Genomic DNA, 22,361 nt, shown 5'->3' with positions numbered 1-22,361 from the left:
AAAGGGATTCTGTTTTAGGCATATGGTCTAAATATATGGAGTGTCCAAAGTTTTTGCCCAAATAGCCTCAACAGAATAGAATCACTATTCATTCCATACTTCCACCAACACTTCCCCTTCCCCCCAAACCCCCACACACACAAGAAAGAAAGAAAAAAAATTTTTTTTAATCCCCTGTTGTAGTTTCTGTTTGTGGAGCCAAGTTGCTTCAAAGTTCCAGAATCTGCAGTGGCCTTGCCACCTCCAGTCTTGGTACTGAAAGAAAATTAGTGACTTATCTAGGATCACAGAGATGAGAATCAAACTCTGGTCATTCATACTCCATCATACCACCTTACTACCCATACCTCCACACTACTATTATAGGTAAAGGAATCTGGCTCCAGTCCTAACACAGAGCTTGACCAAAATACCTGGAAATTTCTTTTCTTCCTTTCTGTGGCAGTTCCACCTTACCACTTAATCATGACTGCTAGGTTTACTTCTTTTATTACTTTGACCACTATAAGGTGGAGCATTGATAGAATATATAGTAGAAAGAGCTCTGACACTAGAATCAGAAGGTCTGAATTCAAAACCTACCTTTGATACTGCTTCTATGTCTTTTGGCAAGTCACTTTAATTTCCCTAGGCCTCAGTTTCTTCAGTAGTAGAAATGAGGAGGATGGACTCTTAGCCTCTGAGATTCCTTCCAGTTCCAATCCTATGATATATTAAATTGGTTACTAAATACATTAAGGGAATGTGTGTGATGAATACAAAGAAGCATGAAAAAGATCTATATGAATTAATGCATAGTGAAGTAATCGGAGCCAAAAAAAAAGGAATACAGAGTAACTACAATAATGTAAATGGAAAGAACAACTACACACTAAAAGAAAAATCAGAAGTAAATATAACAATATTATAAAGTTCAAGCAGAATTCAAAGAGATATGAAAGGACACCTGCTCATGTTTTTGAAAATTGTTTTCAATGTATTGATCAATTTACCAGGTTTTTTTTTCTCCTAAAAATACTATCTGAGATGGCTTTCTGAGAGAGGAAAAGGATACTTGAAATAACTTAAGATGACATTAAAAAAACCTGGAAGATACCAATAAAAGCTCGTTTAAAAAATACATTAAAGGAATCAGAGGATAAGACATTCAGATAAAAAACTCACTATGAGAAAACAGTTTAGGAAATTATAAAATGACTCATTTAAAAACTTTAACTGAAAAATAAAATAAATAACAGTAAGCAAAAATCAGGAGATTTTTTAAAACTGAAGGATAAGTCAGATGTAATAACTTAAAAGTAGCAAATAACATGTAATAATAGCTGTTCATATTCATTACTTTAAGGTTCACAGAGCATTTTACATATATTAGGCAGAATAAAACAACGGTTGGAAGACAAAGGAAGAAGGTTAAATAGATTTATTGGAATCTGACATGACACTGAAAAAGAAAACAAATGAAACTGATGGAGTTAATCAGTAAAAACTTTTGAAAGTAGGACTAGACCAGGCAAATACACAAGTTGAGAGCATATACATTTAAGTGCTATAAGGGGACATATGAATTCCTGGTGATAAAGACCACAGAGCTTATGAGGGAAATAACATTAAGGGTACAACACTCAAAAACATCATCAGTAATATATAAAAAGATAAGACTAATAAAAAACAGCACAGTTTTATACACATTAAATGGTTAAGAAATACATAAATTCTGTAATAGTGGTGTTGCTATGGTGTTCACATGACCAAGTGGAGGCTTAAGTCCAAGTTTTCTCTTAGGGCCCAGGCTGATAAACTGGAGTAGCCAGCGGCCAACTCAAAAGCCTCCCCTACCCACCCCATAGTGGTAGAAGGGAGAGGAGTGGACAAAGATCCTCCTCAGCCCACATCTACTATAGCAGAAAATAAATAATAAATGGCACTTTACTTTGAAGAGATCTGAAGGTCGCTTTTGGAAATGGATGTTATAAGGGTGACAGCTTGTAAAAAGTAATAGCTTTCTGTGCCCTTCCCATGTTTCTCACAGACAAAATTGAGTGGAAGCAAACACAACAAATTTGTTATACTCAAATCACTTCCTAATATATAAACATCTCACTGGAAACAATTTGTATTTTCAAAATAAGCATTTTCACAGACCTGACTACGTACAGCCTAATTCACTGAGGCTCATAAGAATTAAAACATAGAATTATAAGGAGAAAAAAACTTCAATTATTGAGAAACAAATGTAAAATTTCAAAATACCTATTAGAATATCATCAAGACTTTTTAAAGACAATGAAGGAAAAACAAGGAAATTGCTCAAGAATATGCAAAAAATTTCAAAAATAGTCCTGGGGCTCCCACATATCCTGAAAGCATGACTATATTGCTCAAAAAGAAAAGAATATTCATAAATGAAGAGATCTCTATATAAAATCAGTAGAGAAGGACTCCAAATTGACTGGATACAGTTTTTAACAAAGTAATATTATTTGACCTTAATATTAAATAAATATAATTTGATTTTAAATATAATCTCCTTTTAAAATTATATTAGAAACACATTAATTTGATTAAAACATTTATAAGGATCACTTTGGGAGGCAGTTGAGTTCAGTGGAATGATCTTGGATTTGTAGTCAAGGGAACTTAGTTTAAATCTAAACTCTGATTTGCTGAGGCCTGGCAACTTGCTACTCTCAGGTTCAGTTTTTTCTTCCTATAAACTGAAGGAATTGTACTAGATGGCTTCTGAAATCCTTTCTAGTTCTTAATATAAGGTTATGTGATCTTTATATCTAATAATGAAAGGGAGATGAAAGCTAATAGGGAAGGAATAGAAAGAGATGGCAATGCTGAATATAAAACCCCTATTTATAATAAGAAGGGGATTATAACTCAGAGAATAAAAAGATTTACATTTTTAAAACTGAGAATATAATTTCCTTCATTAATTTTTTACTTCCTCCAGAAAATATTAAGAATAGTAAGAAGAAAATGTCAGAAAACAAATAAGAATTAAAATTTTTAAAAATTATAAATGTGAATGGTCTGAATTATCCTTTTTAAAAGAGTAACAGACTTTACCTTGAAATAAAATCCCATCAATCAATTGCTTACAATTATTAATTATTTCCAAAAAATTTATTCCTCCCAATTTTTCATAAAAACAATTTACATACATAATTTTCTTATTTTTCATTCCAAAATGCTCTATGTATTTTAGCATAGATGTTTTATACTTTTTATCCATAATTTTTAAAACTTCATGCTATTATTATGATGGGAGGACTTGATTGTTACAAGGTTTTTAAAAACATGACATCACTGATTACTACCTATAATTTTTTTCAAGCATTAACTGATTTTTACTTTATATATTATTATATTTTTTTATTATATACTTATATAATATAAATTACCTTATAATTTTACCTTCATAATTGACTATAGGAAAAACCCCATTTCATACTTTCCTCCCTTCCCAAACTTGTCCCTATTGTTAACTAATTCAGTGTTATACTTTACTGATATTTTGTTTAAAATTTTTTATTAAAGTCTGTATAGCCATCAACAAACTTTTTTTGTATCTGAAAAGAAATTAGAAGTATATTGCAAAAAGAAAAAGTATATTGCATATGAATTGTCTCTCTCTGCCTCTGAACTAATTTCTGCTCTCTTCTGCTATTTAAGCTATCCCTTTTGTTTTTACTTATAGTACATTCTTTTGTTCCCATCTGGTTTTCTCTTCAAAACAGTTACGTATTTTGTCATCACAAAGGAATGTTATTTTACTTAAAAATAGGGGCAATAAGATATTTAAGACAGTTTTTTAAAATAAAGTTTTTGTGTCTTTTTGCTTTTTTGTTACCCACATTTCATTACTCCTTTCCCCTCTCAGAAAGTTATTCTTTTTAAATAATGAAGAAAATCAGAAAGAAAAAATGTTCCACAAAAATAATCAACATAACAAAAGGCTTATATCATATCCAGTATTCCAAATAGCCTAAAGAAAAATAAAATAAAGATTGTGAAATTAAGGGCAGAAACAAGTAGAAGAGAAAATGAAAGAACAATTTAATTTCATTTGAAAAAAGAACTTTTTTGTGGCTGATAAAATTGACAGACTAGTAGAAAGTTTAGTTAAGGAAGGAGAGAGATAGCAAAGCAATAAAATTACAAGTAAAAAAAGAGACAAACAAAATTAAACCTACCCATGTCTACATGCTAGCTGAAAGACTATGAATTTTAAATAAACTAAAAACAGACAACTCATAGTGTAAAGCTCAGTCTTAGAAGAAGAAATAAGACAACTCATCAATGAGTTACCTCCCATAAAAATGAGCCTAGCTTTTTCAGGGTCAGAGGTGAATTCTTTCAAATCTTCAAAGAATAAATAATGTTTATGTTCCATAGATTGCTTATGAATATAGAGAAATGTGGAACAGTATCCCCTACCTTCTGTGAAGAAAATATAATGTTCATTTTAAAGCCTTTGCAAAGATAACATTAAAAAAAAAAGAATTATAGTAAATTTCCCCTTATGTTTTTTGACTGAAAATCTATGATTTCATAGTGTGAGGAGCTTCTGGTGTGGAAACACCTCCCTTGGACATAGATCTTTAACTCCTCTCTGATTTATAGTCTTAGACAGTTCTACCTGGGAGCACTGAGAGGTTAAGTGACTTACCTATGGTGACAAAGGTTGGAATATGTGTATCTGAGGCAAGACTTGAACCCAGGTCTTCCTGACACTAAAGCTAGTTAGTCTTATGCCATATTAACTGTTAATGAATGGAAAAATACTAAATGCAACATTAACTCACAACACACAACTACACATAGGAAAAAATTTTATTGTGACCAAAAAGGCTTATGCAAATTTAGTTTAGTATCAGAAAAATTATTACTATAATACAATGTAAACAATTCAAATCCACAGATGCAGAAAAAAGCCATTCTGAATTATGTTCATAATTCCAGAGCCTTCATAATATTGCCACTGACAAACATGAGAAATATTCCCATTAAAAACAAGGGTACCTATTTTCCTCATTTTTATGTGACATTATGTAAGACAGAAAGAAGATAGCAGAAGGATTAATCTGCAGTTTCATGATATAAGAGTAATTCATAAAGATCACTCTTATTTACTAGCAATAAAGATCAAAAGAAATTCACAAAAAAGAAACCTCATTTATAATAGTAAAAGATATCAAATGTAAATTAATCTACTTATAAATACACATGACCTATATACAGTTAGTTGTCCATAAAACTATAGTTACTAAGTTAAAGGAAGACAAATAAGTGGAGCCATTCAGTATTCAAGAATAAAGAAAACTGATGGAGACTGACATTTACAGAAAATTATAATATTTTATGAGTTGAAATTCCTTTTATTTAACTATAAATAATTGAAATTGGTTGGTTATATTGATATTTCATTAAGTTTATCATTACTTTTAAGTGTTTTGTGCCAGTGAATCAGTGATATTGATAAAGACTTTATTTTTAAATCTCTGTGGTATACTGCCATGTTTTGAGCTTTTCAATTTGTGCATTTCTCTTATTCTAAATACAGAGTAGTATGACTTATGGCTTGTGAGGCATCTGAGTGGTGCAGAACACTGGGCCTAGGGTCAGGAAGGCTTGAGATCAAATGTGACCTCAGGCATTTACTAGCTCTGTGGCCTTGGATAAGTCATATAACCTCTATTCGCCTCAGTTTCCTCATCTGTAAAATAGGCACACGGTATAAATGCTATATAAATGTTAGCTATGGATGATGATGATAATGGAGAAAAGGTCTGCTCTCTGTTCTCCTTGACCAGAGTAATAGGTGGTTTCCCTGCTCAGACTCTGAGTTCAGTTAAAACAGGAATCTTGCTGGATAGAGCTTCTGTGCTCATTTATAGTAAGGCTGAAGAGTAGAAAGGAAAGAATTGTGTCCCAAAGGCACAGTGCCTGGAACATTGCAAATTCTTTTTTTATTTTACATAGTTCTTAATAAATTCTTGTTTTCCTGTTTTTCATTGCTTGCAGATTCTCCTCTGGACAAAGTTGAGTGTTTAAGGACAGATTCTAATTTTACAAGCATAGTGTTGATCAGATGTTTGATTCTGACCTCAGGTATCTATATAGCAAATATTATTCTTAATAACTGCTATAATATGGTTAATTCATAGCTATTGAATTTGTAAAGTGCTCTATAGTCATCTAGAAGCCATGTTATCTTGTTTCATTTCACTTAGATTTTATCACTGTTTGTGTCATTGACTTGTTGAATGTCCTTGGTTGAGGCACTTGACTTCCACGTATATTGAAGGCAATATTCCTTGATTTCTTAATCTTTAAACTTATTATTATGAAAGCAGGTTAAATAAGTATCAATCCACATGTCTAAAGCCAAGAAGAAACAATGGATTTTCTTTCCTTTTTTCTTTTTTTTGGTAGGAATTAATGTCTGTGGGGGAACTGATTTTCTCTAACAAGACAGTTATGCCTTCTTAGTTTAGTGAATTGGTAAGCAACAGAAGTTCAAATGGATAGGAAGATAATTACTTTGACTATTGTGAACAAAGTTAATGCAAATTTTGTGTGAATGGAATTGTTATGAATTGACAATGTTTAAGAATGTTCACAAGGACAAATAATATAATAGCTGAACCCCACTTAGAGCAATTTTGGAAATGCTACAGAGTATTTAAATTGATCTTCATTCTGTTTTTCTTTTCCCGAACCAAATCATCTCTTTCAAGAAGTCTTTCTCATTAAACTATATTTGGTACTAGTCATTCAGTCATACTCACTATTCCTTCTCCATTAATGTATGTGTCTTTATAGCTGTAATTCATTATGCATATTTTCTCTCAATGTAATTTATTTGATTTTATTCTGTTTTTCTTCCACTAGATTGTACGCTCAATGAGGATAGGGAAGGACTCTTTTTTTTATATACTAGTCCACAGCATCTAAAACAAGCTTTAAGTACACTGAATGCCCAAGTAAATGTTGGCCATTAACTGACCTTTCACTAGTAGACCTATAACTGCTTAATCATTAGTAACCAGTTTGGCTTGTTGATGTTATTTTCTTTGTTTTCTGTAACTCAGAAGATGGTCAGCTAAGAGCTATTTAGTGCTATCTGCTGATTTCTTACTGATATATTCCATTTATCTTTGATAAATGTTTGTAAAGAAACAATCTGTTCAATTAATCATCAATATATTGACTCTTAACTTTGCAATGCCTTTCCTCTCATAGCTAGCACCTTAGTCCAGGTCTTCACCTTATGATGGCAATAACCTCTTAACTTAACTTAACTCTTAACTTAACTTTTTGCCTGTAGCTTTTCTTCCCTTTGATCTATTATTGCTATCAGAGCTTTAGAATCAGTTTCTTTTTGGATTATGAATACCTTATGTCTCTAAGGGTGATTTTCTATAACAATAAATATTGTATTCTCCAAAAGAGGAAAAAAATATGCTGAAGAGACTTTGGATTATATATTTCTTTGGCACTTATAATTTATTAAATTGTATGGAATGGGTAATGTGTTTTTGTATTTATTATCTCATTTGATCCTCACAGACACTCTTGAGAAGTATAGATCAGAATCAAAATTTTAAAGCTGGAAGGAATCTTAGAATTTATCTAGTCTAGGCTCTTCATTTTGTATCAGTTATTGTATTGTGCTTATATAGCGATTCTTTTGACCACTGAAGTATTAGGGATCTTTTGCCCCTCTGATAGACAGTATTTATTAAACAATGTTGGGCACTGAGGTTATAAACATAAGCAAAGCAAGCAGGATGGTCTCTGCCCTCGAGGAGCTTACATTCTAATAGAAGACGTCACTCCCAACAAAATAAGGCAAAGAGCTTACCTGCCAGAACTAGCAGAGCCAAAGGTGGAATACAGATTTCTTAAAGATTGGAAATTATTTAGACTGCTATGCTTTTTTAAAAAATTTAATTGATTAATTAAGAAAATTTTTCCATGGTTACATGATTTATGTTCTTTCCTTCCCCTCCTCTCACCCCCCTCCTGTAGCCAAGGTTCAGTTCCACTGGGTTTTACATGTGTCATTGATCAAGACCTATTTCCATATTATTGATATTTGTATTAGGGTGATCATTTAGAGTCTACATCCCCAATCATATCCCCATCAGTTCATGTGATCAAGCAAACTGCTATGCTTTTTGATATACTATTGTAACAAAATTTTGGTGTTGACCACATTTATATGTGGCCAATATGGAGCATTCATCCCTTTGCCCAGCAACTTGATCATTTCCATGCTTATTCTCGTTATTCCAAATTCTGATATAATCCAAGGCAATTAATTTGTTAGATTATTAAAATTATAACCTCTCATTAATTAGCTCCTAGCCCCTACTATAGTTTATTAAATATTATTTATCACTTAAATTGGAAAGGCTATTTTCCCATTAGCAGTTATTCATTGCTGTATATCAAACCTCTTAGATCCTATTAGGTCTAATATTAGATAATTTATTTGCCATACAACTTATTTTACCCAATAATAACACACACAAAAATATTTCCAGTGTTCTTAGCTATGAAAAAAATCACAGACAGAGTGAGTGTTAGTCTTAACTCCTCTTCACTTCTGGAACACAGTGTCACCATTCAGCTGTCAAAATTTCATCCAGTTCCTCAAGAATTCTCTTATTTATTTCCAATATGAAGATTAAATTCAGTTCTCTCAGAGAAAACTGAAAGAAAACCTCAGTTCTTTCTTTTCTCTCACAGACTCTCCAGCCATGACTGGTAATTCTCTAGAGTCATAATCTACACTCTTCAATACTTACAGGCTCCTCAAAGAATTCTCTTTATAGTATTTATTCACAAGGTAAGACAACATTTCTCTAAGGAAAGATTTGTGTAGACTCTTCTTTCTCAGTTTCTTTCAAGCCACCTCTTAACCATCTCACCAGAATAATAGTTAAACTCAATCCTTTTACAGATTGAGTTAAAATTTCATTTCCTCAGACTCCTCATAGAGCTAAAAAACTCATATACTTCCTTCTGACTCCTTAAGGAATGAGAGTTAAACTGTCATTGTTAAGGATTCCAAAGCCTCTTAAAGAAGCGTGTGTGTGTGTGTGTGTGTGTGTGTGTGTGTGTGTGTGTGTGTGTGTGTGTGTATTTGCTTTTTATACTTTGTCATCTGCCTCACTGTCAGTTGACATTTCTTACTGTTGTCAGTGGGCCTACTTTTAGTAGTCTCACTTTTCTCTGCTTTTTCTGCTTTCATTCTACTATGAGTTAGAAAGCAAATGACCAAATTTGTTAGAAGTATGTCTAAAATATGACTAAATTGATCTCTTAAGTGAAGGCCTTAAGGACTTGCCATGAGTAAAGAACATATATTTTAGTATGTGAATTTTTTGGAAAGTTACTCAGGCATTTTTTGTCTACTTCTAGGTTTTTGTTGTGTTCTGGATAATTGAGTTTGTTGGATAAATAAGATGTTATTATAATGAGGTACTTTAATAGTTACATTATTACACTAAAAAAACAAAACCCTTACCTTCCATCTTAGAATCAATACTGTATATTGGTTCTAAGGCAGAAGAATGGTAAGAGCTAGGCAATGGGGGTTAAGTGACTTGCCCAGGGTCATACAACTGGGAAGTGTTTGAGGCTAGATTTGAACCTAGGACTTGCCATCTCTAGGCCTGGCTCTCAATCCACTGAGCCACCTAGCTGCCCCCTACATTATCCCATTAATACAGACTTCTCAACCAAGGAAAGCATTCTGAGTAGGAGTGAGAGCACTTGGATTCAAAACCTGACTCTGACACTAATTATTTATGTGATCAAGTTACTTAACCTTCCTGGGCCTCAAATTTCCTCATTTGTAGAATGAGAGAGTTGGAGTAGATATTTTCTGAGTTTCCTTCCAGCTATAGACCTATGATATGTACTCCTTTGTGTTCTTTTCATTTTCTTGGGTAGATTCTTTTTTTCCATACTTATATATTATTTAAAATTTTTTTAATTTATTTTTAAGTATTTTTCCAAGGTTACATGATTCACGTTCTCTCCCTCCTTTTCCCCCTCCCCACTCCTGGAGCTGACAAGCAATTCCACTGGGTCATGCATTATTATCACTCAATACCTATTTCCATATTATTCATTTTTGTAATAGACCCCAAATCCTAGACCCATATAAACAAATGACAAATCATATGATTTTCTTCTGCATTTCTACTCCCACAGTTCTTTCTCTCAATGTGGATAGCATTCTTTCTCATAAGTCCCTCAGGGTTGTCCTAGCAATTGCATTGCTATTAGTAGCAAAATCTATTACATTTGATCATCCCATAATGTTTCACTTACTATGTACAATGTTCTCCTGGTTCTGCTCATTTCACTTTGCATCAGTTCATGGAAGTTTTTCCAGTTTTTATAGAAATCAAGCAGTTCATCATTCCTTATAGGACAATAGTATTCTGTCATCATCATATATTTGTTCAGCCGCTCCCCAATCAAGGGACAACCCCATATTTTCCAGTTGCTACCTCAAAAAGCACAGCTATAAATATTTCTGTACAAACAGACCCTTTCCGTATTTTTTGTCTCTTTGGGATACAAACCTAATAGTGGTATTCCTGGATCAAAGGGCATGGACTCTTTTAAAGACCTTTGGGCATAATTCCAAATTGCCTTCCAAGGGGCAGCAGGTGGCTCAGTGAATTGAGAATCAGGTCTAGAGATGGGAGGTCCTGGGTTCAAATATGACCTCAGACACTTCCTAGCTATGACCCTAGACAAGTCACTTAACCCCTATTGCCTAGCCCTTATTGCTCTTCTGCCTTGGAACTAAAACTCAGTATTTATTCTAAAACAGAAAGTAAGGATTTAAAAAAAAATGCCTTCCCAGAATGGTTAGATCAATTCACAACTCTACCAGCACATCATTGGAATTTTTAGCAAAAGTTAGATGAACTTTGTTGAATATGTTATACTTAGGATTCTTTTTGGGATATGAGATGGACTAGATAGATGCCTTCTGAAGTCTTCCATCCCCAAGTCTGTAGTTCTGTGAACCTGTCTTATATAGGTAACTCTTTAATTTAGAGTGAGTGTGCTGCATAATGTTCTTTGAAAGTTTTTTAAGACTCACTGTACTGATTGTTGTTTGCTTTTTTAACTGCTTTTCTACTTTTGCATGAGAGGGTTCATTCAGTTTGAGTGAGATAGAAGGCAGAAAACCTTGTGTCCAAGAATTACAGTGATATAAAAATGAAAAATACCATAAATATTTTTTTTAAGTTAAAAATCAGACTTCAGATTTCCTATTTTCATTGCAATAATGTAATTAGAGATTGTGTTCCTAACCATGGTTCCCTTTTTTAGAAATGATATAAATTCTATATTAAATTAGCTATTTGAACAATTATAAAAAACATATATGTTCCTCCCAATACACTATCTAGCATCGAAGGTACATAAATCAAACAGAACAGTAGCCAATTAATAAATTTAAGATAACCCTTGGGGAGGGAATATGCCAACTGGGTGCATCTACCTAATGATAATGACAAAGATCACTTCAAACTTATAAGGAGTTTAAAGATAGTGGCAGAACAGGCAGTTTTATGTTGTGAAAGGGCCTTTGTGACTAATGAAATAGTCAGCTGTACTCTACAAAATGAATTGTGCCTGAGAGTTGGGAGCCATAGTGACTTCTGGGAAAAAAGCTATGCAAAGTAAGGAGATGCCTTCTGAAGTCTAGAGCTAAGGTCTTGTTTGCTTAGAGCATGTCAAATAATAGTACACTGACTTTGTGAAATGGTGTGTGCACTTCCTTCTGCAAGAGTCATAGGTAAAAACATATACATGCTTGGTAGAATAGTGTGTGAACCTCTTTAAATCTTGGATTATCTGTATTGGATATGAATTTCCTGTAGCAGAGGGCAAAATTGTGATATTATAGCTATTCGCATCCCTTCAGGAGGATCTAACTCCTCATTTTTCAATTGAGAAAACTAAGGCATGGGAATTTTTTTAACAGAAAAAAATAATTGTATGTAAAACCCATGAGTCTCATGTATAGCTTTTTTTGTTTCTTTAAATAAATAATCTCAATTCAGCATGCTGTAAAACTTGCGTTTTCTTCAAAACTCCCTCTGCACTCTTCTATGCATTTTCTTTACATATGCTGACACCTTCTTTCTTCCTTTTTTTGTAGTTGCTATCATCTACTTCTTTCTTTCCATTTTCCCTCACTTTCTTCCCCCACCCACAGTACTCCTTACAACAAGTTTTCAAGTAAAACAAATCTATACATTAGGTGCTTTATCATTTGTCTTCTTGAATTGTACTTGGACATTTCATTGGTCAGAGTTTTGAAATCTTTCATAGTTATTTTTCTTTCCAGTGTTGTTATTACTATATAAATTGTTCTCCTAGTTCTGCTCACTTCATTCTAATTTAGTTCATGCAAGTCTCCCCAAGTTTCTCAGAAACCATATCTTTCACAGTTTCTTATGGTGTAATAATATTCTATTACATTCATATGCTATAATCGATTTAGCAGTTTTCTAGGAAATGGGTACTCACTTAGATTCTAGTTATTTGCCAACCAAAAAAATGCTGCTGGGGAGGTAGAAGAAAGTTAATGGAAAAGGAGAGACAGGAAAAATAGGAAAGCAAGAAAGCAAATCTCTAGTACCTCACTTTTAGTCTTGTTTTTTTAAATTTTTTTTCCCTCAAGCCTATTCTTTTAAAGAGTAAGAAATAGCTCTGAGTCATTGTACATGGTCCTTTTTTAGATCTTTTTCTCCTAAATTGTCAACAAGATGTTTTAGGAGTTCCACTTTTGAATGTTATTGAATCCACCCAGGAATCTTTGCAAGATTAGAGTTCTAAATGAGAACATCCCCTATTTAAGTGCAGTCTAATACCAAAAATTATATGCATTAGACAGATGAAACATGACTACACTAGGGACCCATATATCCACAGAGAGTATGTTCCAAGACCTACTGCAGATGATTGAAATCATGTATATAAGCAAATACCTGCTGATCCTTATATATATATATATGTTCTCTTCCCTACTCCTGCTCCTGGGTTCAGTGATCCTTGGCCTCTGCCTATCCCCTCGTGTGTGTCCCCCCACCCCCCAACAACAACAACTGAAAAATAGTGTACGTGGAAGGAGAAGCAACTGCTACCAAGGCAGACCCTGGTATCTGCCTTCAAGAGCAAATTTCTTGTGCTTTGGAATGACTTTGGAAGAGTGAAACCATAGATAAGGGGGCCCTACTGTACTTAATAAAGGTTTATAGATTATAGATACAAAGTTGGAAGAGAACTTAGAGGTCCTCTAGTCCGATTACATTATTTTACAGATGAGAAAACTGAGGCACAGAGAAATTAAAAGACTTGCCCAGAATATTAAGTGGCAGAGACAAAATTGGAATGCAGATAATCTGATTCTAAATTTGGCACTCTTACCACTATACCATACAGCTATTTGATATTCCAGTATCCATAATAAAAAACCTTCAGAAATATCACATTACTATTCTTCTAATATTAGAAAAGGAATTGTTGTAAAATTTCATCTGTTATGAAAATAAATATGAAAATGTTTTGAACATGTCAGATTTTTGTATTGTGTATTTTGTATTGCATGTGTATATATGCTTATTATTGACACAAGTTTATCTGTATTTGGCATAAAATGAAATTGTATAGTTGCATCTTTTATGTAAAGGATACATTGCTATTTTCTTGAAAACATCATAGACTTCAGGAAAGTGATGTCTTAGGGGATTTAAGATGGGAGTCAAGAACCAGGAATTGAGCTAAGGAGAATCATAAAGTCATAAATTAGAGAATGAAGGGACCTTGAGGTATCTGTTCCAACTTCATTTCCATCTTATAATTTTTTATAGTATGATCTTTAATATTAAGGTCATATATCCATTTAAAATGTATTGTGGAGTATGGCCTAATTGCTCATTTTTTAGATAGGGAAACTGAGGCCCAAAGAGGTGAAATGACTTGCTGCCATCTCATTCTAAAATTTTTTCCACCCTAGAAAAGGAAAAAAATGACAAAGTAAAATGCCTATAGGAAATGGAATGTTTCACAATCTGTACAAAAATGTAAATGATCACATTTTATAGGAGATAGAAGATATCATGAATCTTTGTCAGAAAACCTAAAATTGGATCCTTGCTTTGTACCTTACCAGATCTAACCATTGGCAAATCACTACAAATCTCTGTGCAAAAGCATCTTTTTTTTTTTTTTTAAGCCTTACCTTCTGTCTTGGAACCAATACTGTGTCAAGTGACTTGCCCACAGTCACACAGCTGGGAAGTGTCTGAGGCCAGATTTGAACCCAGGTCTTCCTTCTCTAGGCCTGGCTCTTAATCCACTGAGCCACCCAGCTGCCCCCCCCAAAGCATCTTTAAGATGGATCTAATAATGCTTTGCTGTTCTTGTACAGAGAGTGACTTTTTAGGAAAATACTTTATAAAACTTAAGCTACTGTAGAAATGATGATGATAATGATGATACTGAAAAAGGAGCTATTTGCAAATTTCATTGTACCACTTAGGGGAACTAATGGTCATCAGTTGATAATTTCAGCCTTGTAGCATCACAAAAGCTCTAACTTAGAAATATGCAAATATTGTTCAAGGATGTATGGCTGTCCCTTATGAGGAAAATTAATATTGGATTGTATTATATGAATCCATCCATTTCCTCAGATCCCATTTCACATATGCCCTAAACTCTGTGTAATGAATCTTTAATTTTTAGCTCATACATTTTTGTGATGATGTTTTATTATACTTTTCTCTTGTAATTCCTTATTTGTAATGTATTGCTCTGTGAAATTCTTTATATTGAAGCCTGTTCACACCCATTGTGAGCTTCTCTACTGACTTTTAGGTCATCCTATTGTCATTGATGTAGAATAGCAAGAGTCAAGTCCCATCACTCTAGATAAAGACTCTGAGATCTGGGGAGGGTAACCCAGGATCACACATTGTAGTAAGTAAAATTAGCAAGCATTTGTTAATACCCTACAGGTATTAACAAGGCAGGCACAGAGCTAAGCATTGAGGGTACAAAGAAAGGCAAAAATAGATTCTGCTTGAACCAGGAGAACTTGTACACAGATACTAATACACGGTATAATTGAATGTAATAGACTTCTCCACTAGTAGCAATGCAACGATCCAGGACAGTTCGGAGGGACTTGTGAGAAAGAACATTCAGAGGAAGAACTGTGGGAGTAGAAACACCGAAGAAAAACAACTGCTTGATCACATGAGCTGATGGGGATATGATTGGGGATGTAGACTCTAAATGATCACCCTAATGCAGATGCCAATAATAGGGAAATAGGTCTTGATCAATGACAAATGTAAAACCCAGTGGAATTGAGCATCAGCTACAGGAGGGGGCAGGGGGAGAGGAGGGAAAGAACATGAATCTTGTAACCATGGAAAAATGTTCTAAATTAACTAAATAAATAAAATTTTCCAAAAATCTAAAAAAAAAAATAGACCTTGCTCTCAAAGAGCTCATGGTTAAATAGGAGAGATGAGCAAACAACTAGGTACAAGTAAGATGTAGACAGAATGAATAGAGAGTTATCTTAGAGGGAAGGCACAAAAAATGAGAACTGTCAGAGATAGGATTTGAATCCAGGTCCTCATTTTTAATTCAAGGTGTTTGACTTAAACATCCTGAAAGGAAGAACCAAGTGGATGAAGAATACCTGATATAAAGACTATTATATGTAGGTGAATGAACAACATGTAGTGCTCAACCATTGGTACATATGTAGATAAAACACCACAGATCCTACCAGTGAACTATGAGTCAGGTTTAGAATCGAATAGGAAGAAGAAAACAGTCTAGGTTGCATTTGGGAAATTACACAATTCTTTTTATTAAATCTAAGCTTATCCTAGAAATAAGGACCTATTTAAAAAAAAACAACAACTTTACCTTCTGTCTTAGACTCAATAGTAATTATTGGTTCCAAGGCAGAAGAGAGGTAAGGGCAAGGTAGTTGGTAATGAAGTGAGTTGTCCAGGATTACATAGCTAAGAATTGTCAGAGGCCAGATTTGAATCCAAGATGTCCTTTCTCCAGGCCTGGCTCTCTATCCACTGAGCCACCTCAAGGCTTACCTTTTTAACACTAACCTTTTTTCCTGTGATGCTATATGATGGCAAATCTTTGAGATATTTCATTCTCTGAAGAATTGAAGTTGAGGTTTAATAGTTTATACTGAGAAAAGATATCCTACTAAAGGGTTCTTAATTTTTTTTGGTATCATGGACCTTTTTGGCAGTTTGAAACTTGTCAACCCCTTCTTAGAATAGTATTTTTAAATACATAATAGAAGATATATAGGATTACAAAGGAAATCAATTATATTGCTATACAGTTCTCACATATGTTTACAAAGAAGACGGATACTTGCCATCTAAAAAAGTCGGGAAAGAGGTCTATCAATAGTAATCAAAATACCAAAAAATCATATATATATATATATCAGATATAACTATATATATAGTTCTAAACTGATGTCACCCATCCCTTCAAAGATTTGTTCAGTGGAGCATGATGAGATGCTTTCTCAGATCTCTTCCTTAGTACCCAGCTTCACAAGACTTTCTAGTACCAGTAGTGGTTATAGCTTAAAAAAACACACAATTGTCCAGTGAAATTTTTCATATACTGGATACAGAGAACCCAAGTGTAGACAGCTGTTTTAACTCTTCAGTAGAAATGACAAACCAATAAAAATAAAAAAAATTTTAAACTCCTTTACTTTCTGTCTTAGTAATACCTCTAAGACAAAAGGGCAAAGAGTTAGGTAAAGGGGGTTAAGTGATTTGCCCAGGGTTACATAGCCAAGACAATAAAAATATTTTTAAAATGTTTTATTGATGACTATTTTACCTCACTGGCACTTTCCAGTGATACATCTCTCAGTGGGACTCTTATCTTTTAACAAAGAATGATGTAGTTAAATAGAACATATGTCATAGGTAAGCAGAATGCTGGTTATATCTAACAACATAGATAATTCATACCCTACTTATTATACCCTACTCTTTGCTAGAGAAAATATATTTCATTGTCAGTCAAGTTTGGTCATTATATAAGCAATAAAATGTTTCAGTCTGTATCTTAACAGTCTGTAACCAAGCACTTCCTAATAAGCTTTCCTGGGAGATTCTCTCATTTAGAGAGGAGAAAGGAAAATATAATAGTAGTATTAGCATATCAGATATGAGTGATGGCCTCCCTAAAGAGCTCCATGGTTGTATTTTCCTGTCTCCAGTTGATGTTCCTTTTTAAAACATGCTTTCATTGTCACCACTTAATTTTTTTTTTTGCTATCTTTAATGAGTCTCAATTTCCTCATCTGCAAAATGAAAATAATGGGGCTAGATAATTCTACACTTCTTCACAGCTCTAAAAGCTTAGTCGATTTGATCCCATTCCTCTCGAGTTATTCCAAACCTTTTAACTCCTCAAGCTCCCAGTGCTACCTTTTCCTCACTTTCCTCCCCTCTAGGAAATGTCTTTACCTCCTCCTTAATTAATAGGGGGTCATCCATGAGATTTCTCTTCTTTCCCACTAGATGTCTCAAAACCTCTCTCTGTATCTTTACTCACATATTCTTTTCCTTTTCTCTTATCACTGAGGAAGAAATGACTTTTCTACATCAATTGATCATTCCCCACCTCTTCTCTTATCTTTCTTCTTTCATTACTTCCTATAGACATGCTCAGGTTTATCTCAACTTTAAAACCCTTAACTTGGCCATGCCACTCCCTCCAGCTATCATCTTGTTCACTGCCAGACTCTTAAGAGAATAATCTATGCTCTCTGTCTCTAATTTTTCACTATCCAATAACTTTTCTTGCTTTCTGGCTTTTGGCTTTACTAGCTCCTATAGCCTTTTCTTAGGATCCAGTAATTAAGAGAACATTGGTAACCTTAGAAAAAGCAGTTTCCATGGAATGGAGAATCAGATCCTATGCCTAAGCAATTCTTTTTAGAGGATGGACTGGAAAGTGGAGAGAATAGTGACAAATAGACTAATACGGTGACCCAGATGATAGCTCATAAGGACTTAAATTGGGGTAGTAATTGTGTTAGTGTTGAAAAGGGGATAGATAAAAGAAATGTTGTGGAAATTGAATCATAATGATTTTGCAACTATTTGAGATGGGAGGCAGGGAGGCGAAGGGGGGCAGAAGAGTCAAAGATGATGATCCCCAGGTTATGAACCTAAGTGACAGTCACTTTCAAAAGAACCTGAGTGATAAAAATGTTACCTTCAAAAGAAATAGGTATATTTAGGAAAGGGGATAGTTTTGAGCATAACTAGAGGATATAAGCTTGATTTTAGACATGCTGAGTTGCTGGTGCCATGGAGAATCCAAATGAAAATGTTCCACAGATATTTAGAGATATGGGACTAGAATTGATGAGAGAAATTATGGCTGATTTTATAGGCCTGAGAAGTGATAATTGAATTAACAGGAATGGTGAAATCACAAATGGAGACATAGACAGCCTTGTGGCCAAATTGGTCTTGAAAATTTAATTCTAAGCTAAAACCTGAAAACATGATTAGATTTTCACAGAGAAGGTGTCAAATTTTTTCCTGCTACCAAAAACCGAGTTCACAGAAAGACAGCAGACAGACCGCTTCCTAATGTTCACTTCTGACCTAAATCATGGCCATTTTTTGTTGTTGTTGTTGTTTTGCTATCTTCTCAGAATAGCCTTCTTTTTTACAACTTCCACTTCCTGGTGGAATTACATCATTGTGTAGGAAGGTAGATTTTTCATAGTTATATCTCTAAATCACTGAGATGATAACTAATAGAGAAGAGTATTAAGCTTCAAAATATAAAAGTTGAAATTTCTTCTTTATTTGATTCTTTCTCTCATACTGCCTACTTTTGTACTCACTGCAAAATCATTTCTAAGGATGACTAAGTCAGCAACTTAGGTTAATGATATTCTTGCCCTTTAAGTTTAAGTCAGCAGTTTGGTACACTTACACACCCTCTTGAAACTTGGATGCTGCTTCATGTTCAGTTTCTTCCCTTCCAGACTCTCATCATTTAAACTAGTTAACTCATAAGGGTAATTCAATGGCACTGTATAATTGGGAAACAATACCATTATTCATGAAATAGAGATTGGAGGTACCATAAGAGTTGAATACTATCTTCATATGTATTTAATTTTTATGGTTTATAACCCAGAATCCCAGTTTATTTTGAGGTAAGAGCTTAATAGCAGAGTTCAATGAGTAGACATTAGAGACGTCCTCATAGGTTAAAAACATGATTGGATTTGGTTGGATTTTTTAACCCCCTCAATCCTTCATGTGTAAAATGAGAGGCAATAATATTTTATTACTTATCTCGTAGACTTATTTTAAGAAAAATGTTTCTATAATATTTCAAAGTGGGTTATGTTTGTAATACTTTTTCACTCCTGGGATCCTTAGAGCAGGAGCTATTAACCTGTGGTCTATGAACTTGAAATTTATCTTTTTTTTTTTTAAAAACTATTATTTCTTTTATAATCCTAGTGTTGTTTTTTATTCAGGCATGTTTCAAATCCCTCTTTTTTTATCAATTTATTTATTTCTTTTCCCAGACATTTATTTATTTAGTTATGGGCCCATTCCTTCTGTTTTAGAAACAATACTAAATATTGATTCCAAAGCAGAAGAACAATAAGGGTTAAGCAGTTGGGGTTAAATGATTTGTTCATGGTCACACAGCTAGGAAGTATCTGAGGCTAGATTTGAGCTGGGGTTCTCCTGGCTCCATACCTGACACTATCCACTGTGCTACTTCACTGTCCCATAACCCCCCTCTTTTTCGTTGAATATCTTTTTCATTTTATTAGGTTCAGAGGGTAGATCTTGAGCTGCTTTGCTTATCACAACATATTCTATTACCTCCTGCAGTTTTTGTTGGTACAGAATAATCTTGTATTAATCATAGTTCCTTTCCTCTTTATTTAAAGATATTTCTCCTTGCTTCCTGCATGATTTGTTCTTTGGGAGTGGAATTGTTAAATTTAACTACTAATGTATCTTGGAGTTTGCTGCACAGAGTTTTTTCCCCTGGAGGCAATTTATTATTTTCACTTTTATGTTCAGAAATTTTACAGTTTTCTTGTATTGTTTCTTGCACTAGGGTGATCAGGTTATGTTATTCCTTTTTTGCTTCTTCTACTTTTCCATTCTCTATAAGTTATCCTTTCTTTTATTTCTTTGTTGAGACTTGCCACTATAGTTTCAAGTTTTTCTGTTCTGCTAACTATTTTGGCTATGCAAGTCACAAATTTGGCTTTCAGAGTTCTACTTTTCTTTTAAGCCATATTCAAGATCATCTTCCATAGAGTCCTATGCTTGAAAGACAAAGGTCTTTCAAGATTGATTCATAGAAGCCTGAATTCTTTTACCTGATATGGAGACCATATTCCCTTTAGATATTACTATTGTCTCTATCGTTTATTTGCTTATGCTGAAGGTCTTGAATTGAATTTTCTTCCTCTTGTGATTTTTGTTACCAAAGATCTCCCCTTTTTTCAGTTCTCCCCTCTTCTCCCCCCTCAATTGGTCACTTTCTGATTCCCTTTCCTTTGGTATTTTCCCTGGGAGCTGAATCTCAAAGGCATCTCAGCCTCCTCCTCTGCTTGGAAATTCATGCTTTACCAGCTTTGGTCTTTTCCTTAAGTGACTTCTGGACAGACAGAAATGACCCCATCTGGATGCCTCATAGCCACATACACATGACCTGTCCCAGGTCCCCTCTTTTCCTCAGCTCTCTGGCTGAGCTCTATTTTGGGACAGAGCACTAGCTGTAGCCTGAAGAAACTAATGCAGTTAGATGGCACAGTAGAGAGTGATAGGCCTGGATTAAGGAAGACATGAATGCAAACCTAACCTCACTTGTTCAGACACTAACTCTGTGACCATGGGTAGGTCACTTAACTTATTGGCTTCAGTTTCTTTAAAATGGGAATAATACTTCAGTATTATTGTGAGCATCAAATGACAATATTTGCAGGATGCCTGGAGCATAGCAGTAGTAGGTGCTTTAGAGATGATTATTCCCCTTCTCTTCATCCCTTCCCCTAACCCCACCATAGTTTGAAACTCTGAGCCAGGAACAGGGGAGGAAAGGAAGGAGTGTTGAGTTGGGATGTAAGCCCCTGCATCAACGAAAGTGGGAGAGAGGAGGCTGAGTAAGTGTATTAGATACTAGTGTATAGCCTTTAGTTCTAATAGAACTGCAATTAGTTCATTGAATTCTTATGTCTTGGGTTCTTGGTGTCCTAGTGTCTTGGTGAAGACATCCGAACTTGCTTTTCTCTCATGCATAATATGTATTTTGGAGTCATTTGAGAAGTTGTAATTTTTTTTCCATCTTGTTGCTTGTATAACCAAGAAATTGTATGTTATGCATTTTTTAAATTCAAAGGTATTTTATTTTCCTAATTACATGTAATAACAATTTTTCAACATACATTTTCAGAAATTATATGATCCAAATTGTCTCTCCCCTCCCCTTTTTCCCCCTCTCAGAGATGGTAAACAATTTGATCTAGATTATACATGTATTATCATGCAAGGCATATGTCCATATTAGTCATTGTTGTAAGAAAACAATCATAGAACCCAACCCCCCCCCAAATAAAACCACAAATAAACTAATGTGAAAAATAACATGCTTTAATCTGCATCTGACTCCAACAATTCACTCTTTGGAGGTGGATAGCATTCTTTGCCACAAGTTCTTCAGAATTGTCCTACTTCATTGTACTGCTGATAATGCTAAATCTTTCACAGTTGATCATTGTACAATTTTATTGTAACTATATGACGTTCTCCTGGTTCTGTTTATTTTACTCTGTATCAGTTCATATAGATCTTTCCAGCTTTTTCCAAAATCATCCTGCTCATCTTTTCTTATATCATAATAGTATCTATTACTATATGTTCTGCATTTCAGAACATTATTCTGATAAGTGTACCATAGGTTTTACCAGATGCCAAAAGCTTTATTTATTTATTTTTAAAAGAGCTTAAGAACCCTTGTCCTAGAGCTATCCCATGTAGTTGGTGTTGTATGGAGCATGGTTTGAAAATACAGGTAAGGCAAGAATTATGCAATGCAGTTTCAAATATTGGAAAACCATTTGCAGAATCCATGAGTCAATGCCATAGAGAGCCAGAGTGCCAGATATGCTGGAGCTACCAAATCTCTCATCAATATCTTGAAGTTTGGTCTGTAAGAACCAGCCC

General features: G+C 34.1%; 1 protein-coding gene across 2 annotated transcripts in view; it reads left to right on the top strand.

Annotated features, from left to right (window-relative positions):
- Positions 1 to 22,361, top strand: part of RAB40C (RAB40C, member RAS oncogene family) — a 102,933-nt gene that overhangs the window by 6,203 nt on the left and 74,369 nt on the right. The window contains exon 3 of one of the 2 annotated variants that reach the window (XM_007499213.3): positions 6,034 to 6,120. The exons of the other annotated variant lie outside the window; for it this stretch is intronic. Within the exon in view, the coding sequence (XP_007499275.1) occupies positions 6,034 to 6,120 (87 nt within the window). The remainder of the gene's footprint in view (positions 1 to 6,033; positions 6,121 to 22,361) is intronic. 2 annotated transcript variants of the gene reach the window in all.

Source organism: Monodelphis domestica, chromosome 7 (genome assembly GCF_027887165.1).
Source record: "Monodelphis domestica isolate mMonDom1 chromosome 7, mMonDom1.pri, whole genome shotgun sequence".
Lineage (NCBI taxonomy): Eukaryota > Metazoa > Chordata > Mammalia > Didelphimorphia > Didelphidae > Monodelphis > Monodelphis domestica.
Note: the sequence above shows the minus strand (reverse complement) of the source record. Positions and strands in the feature narration are given on the sequence as shown.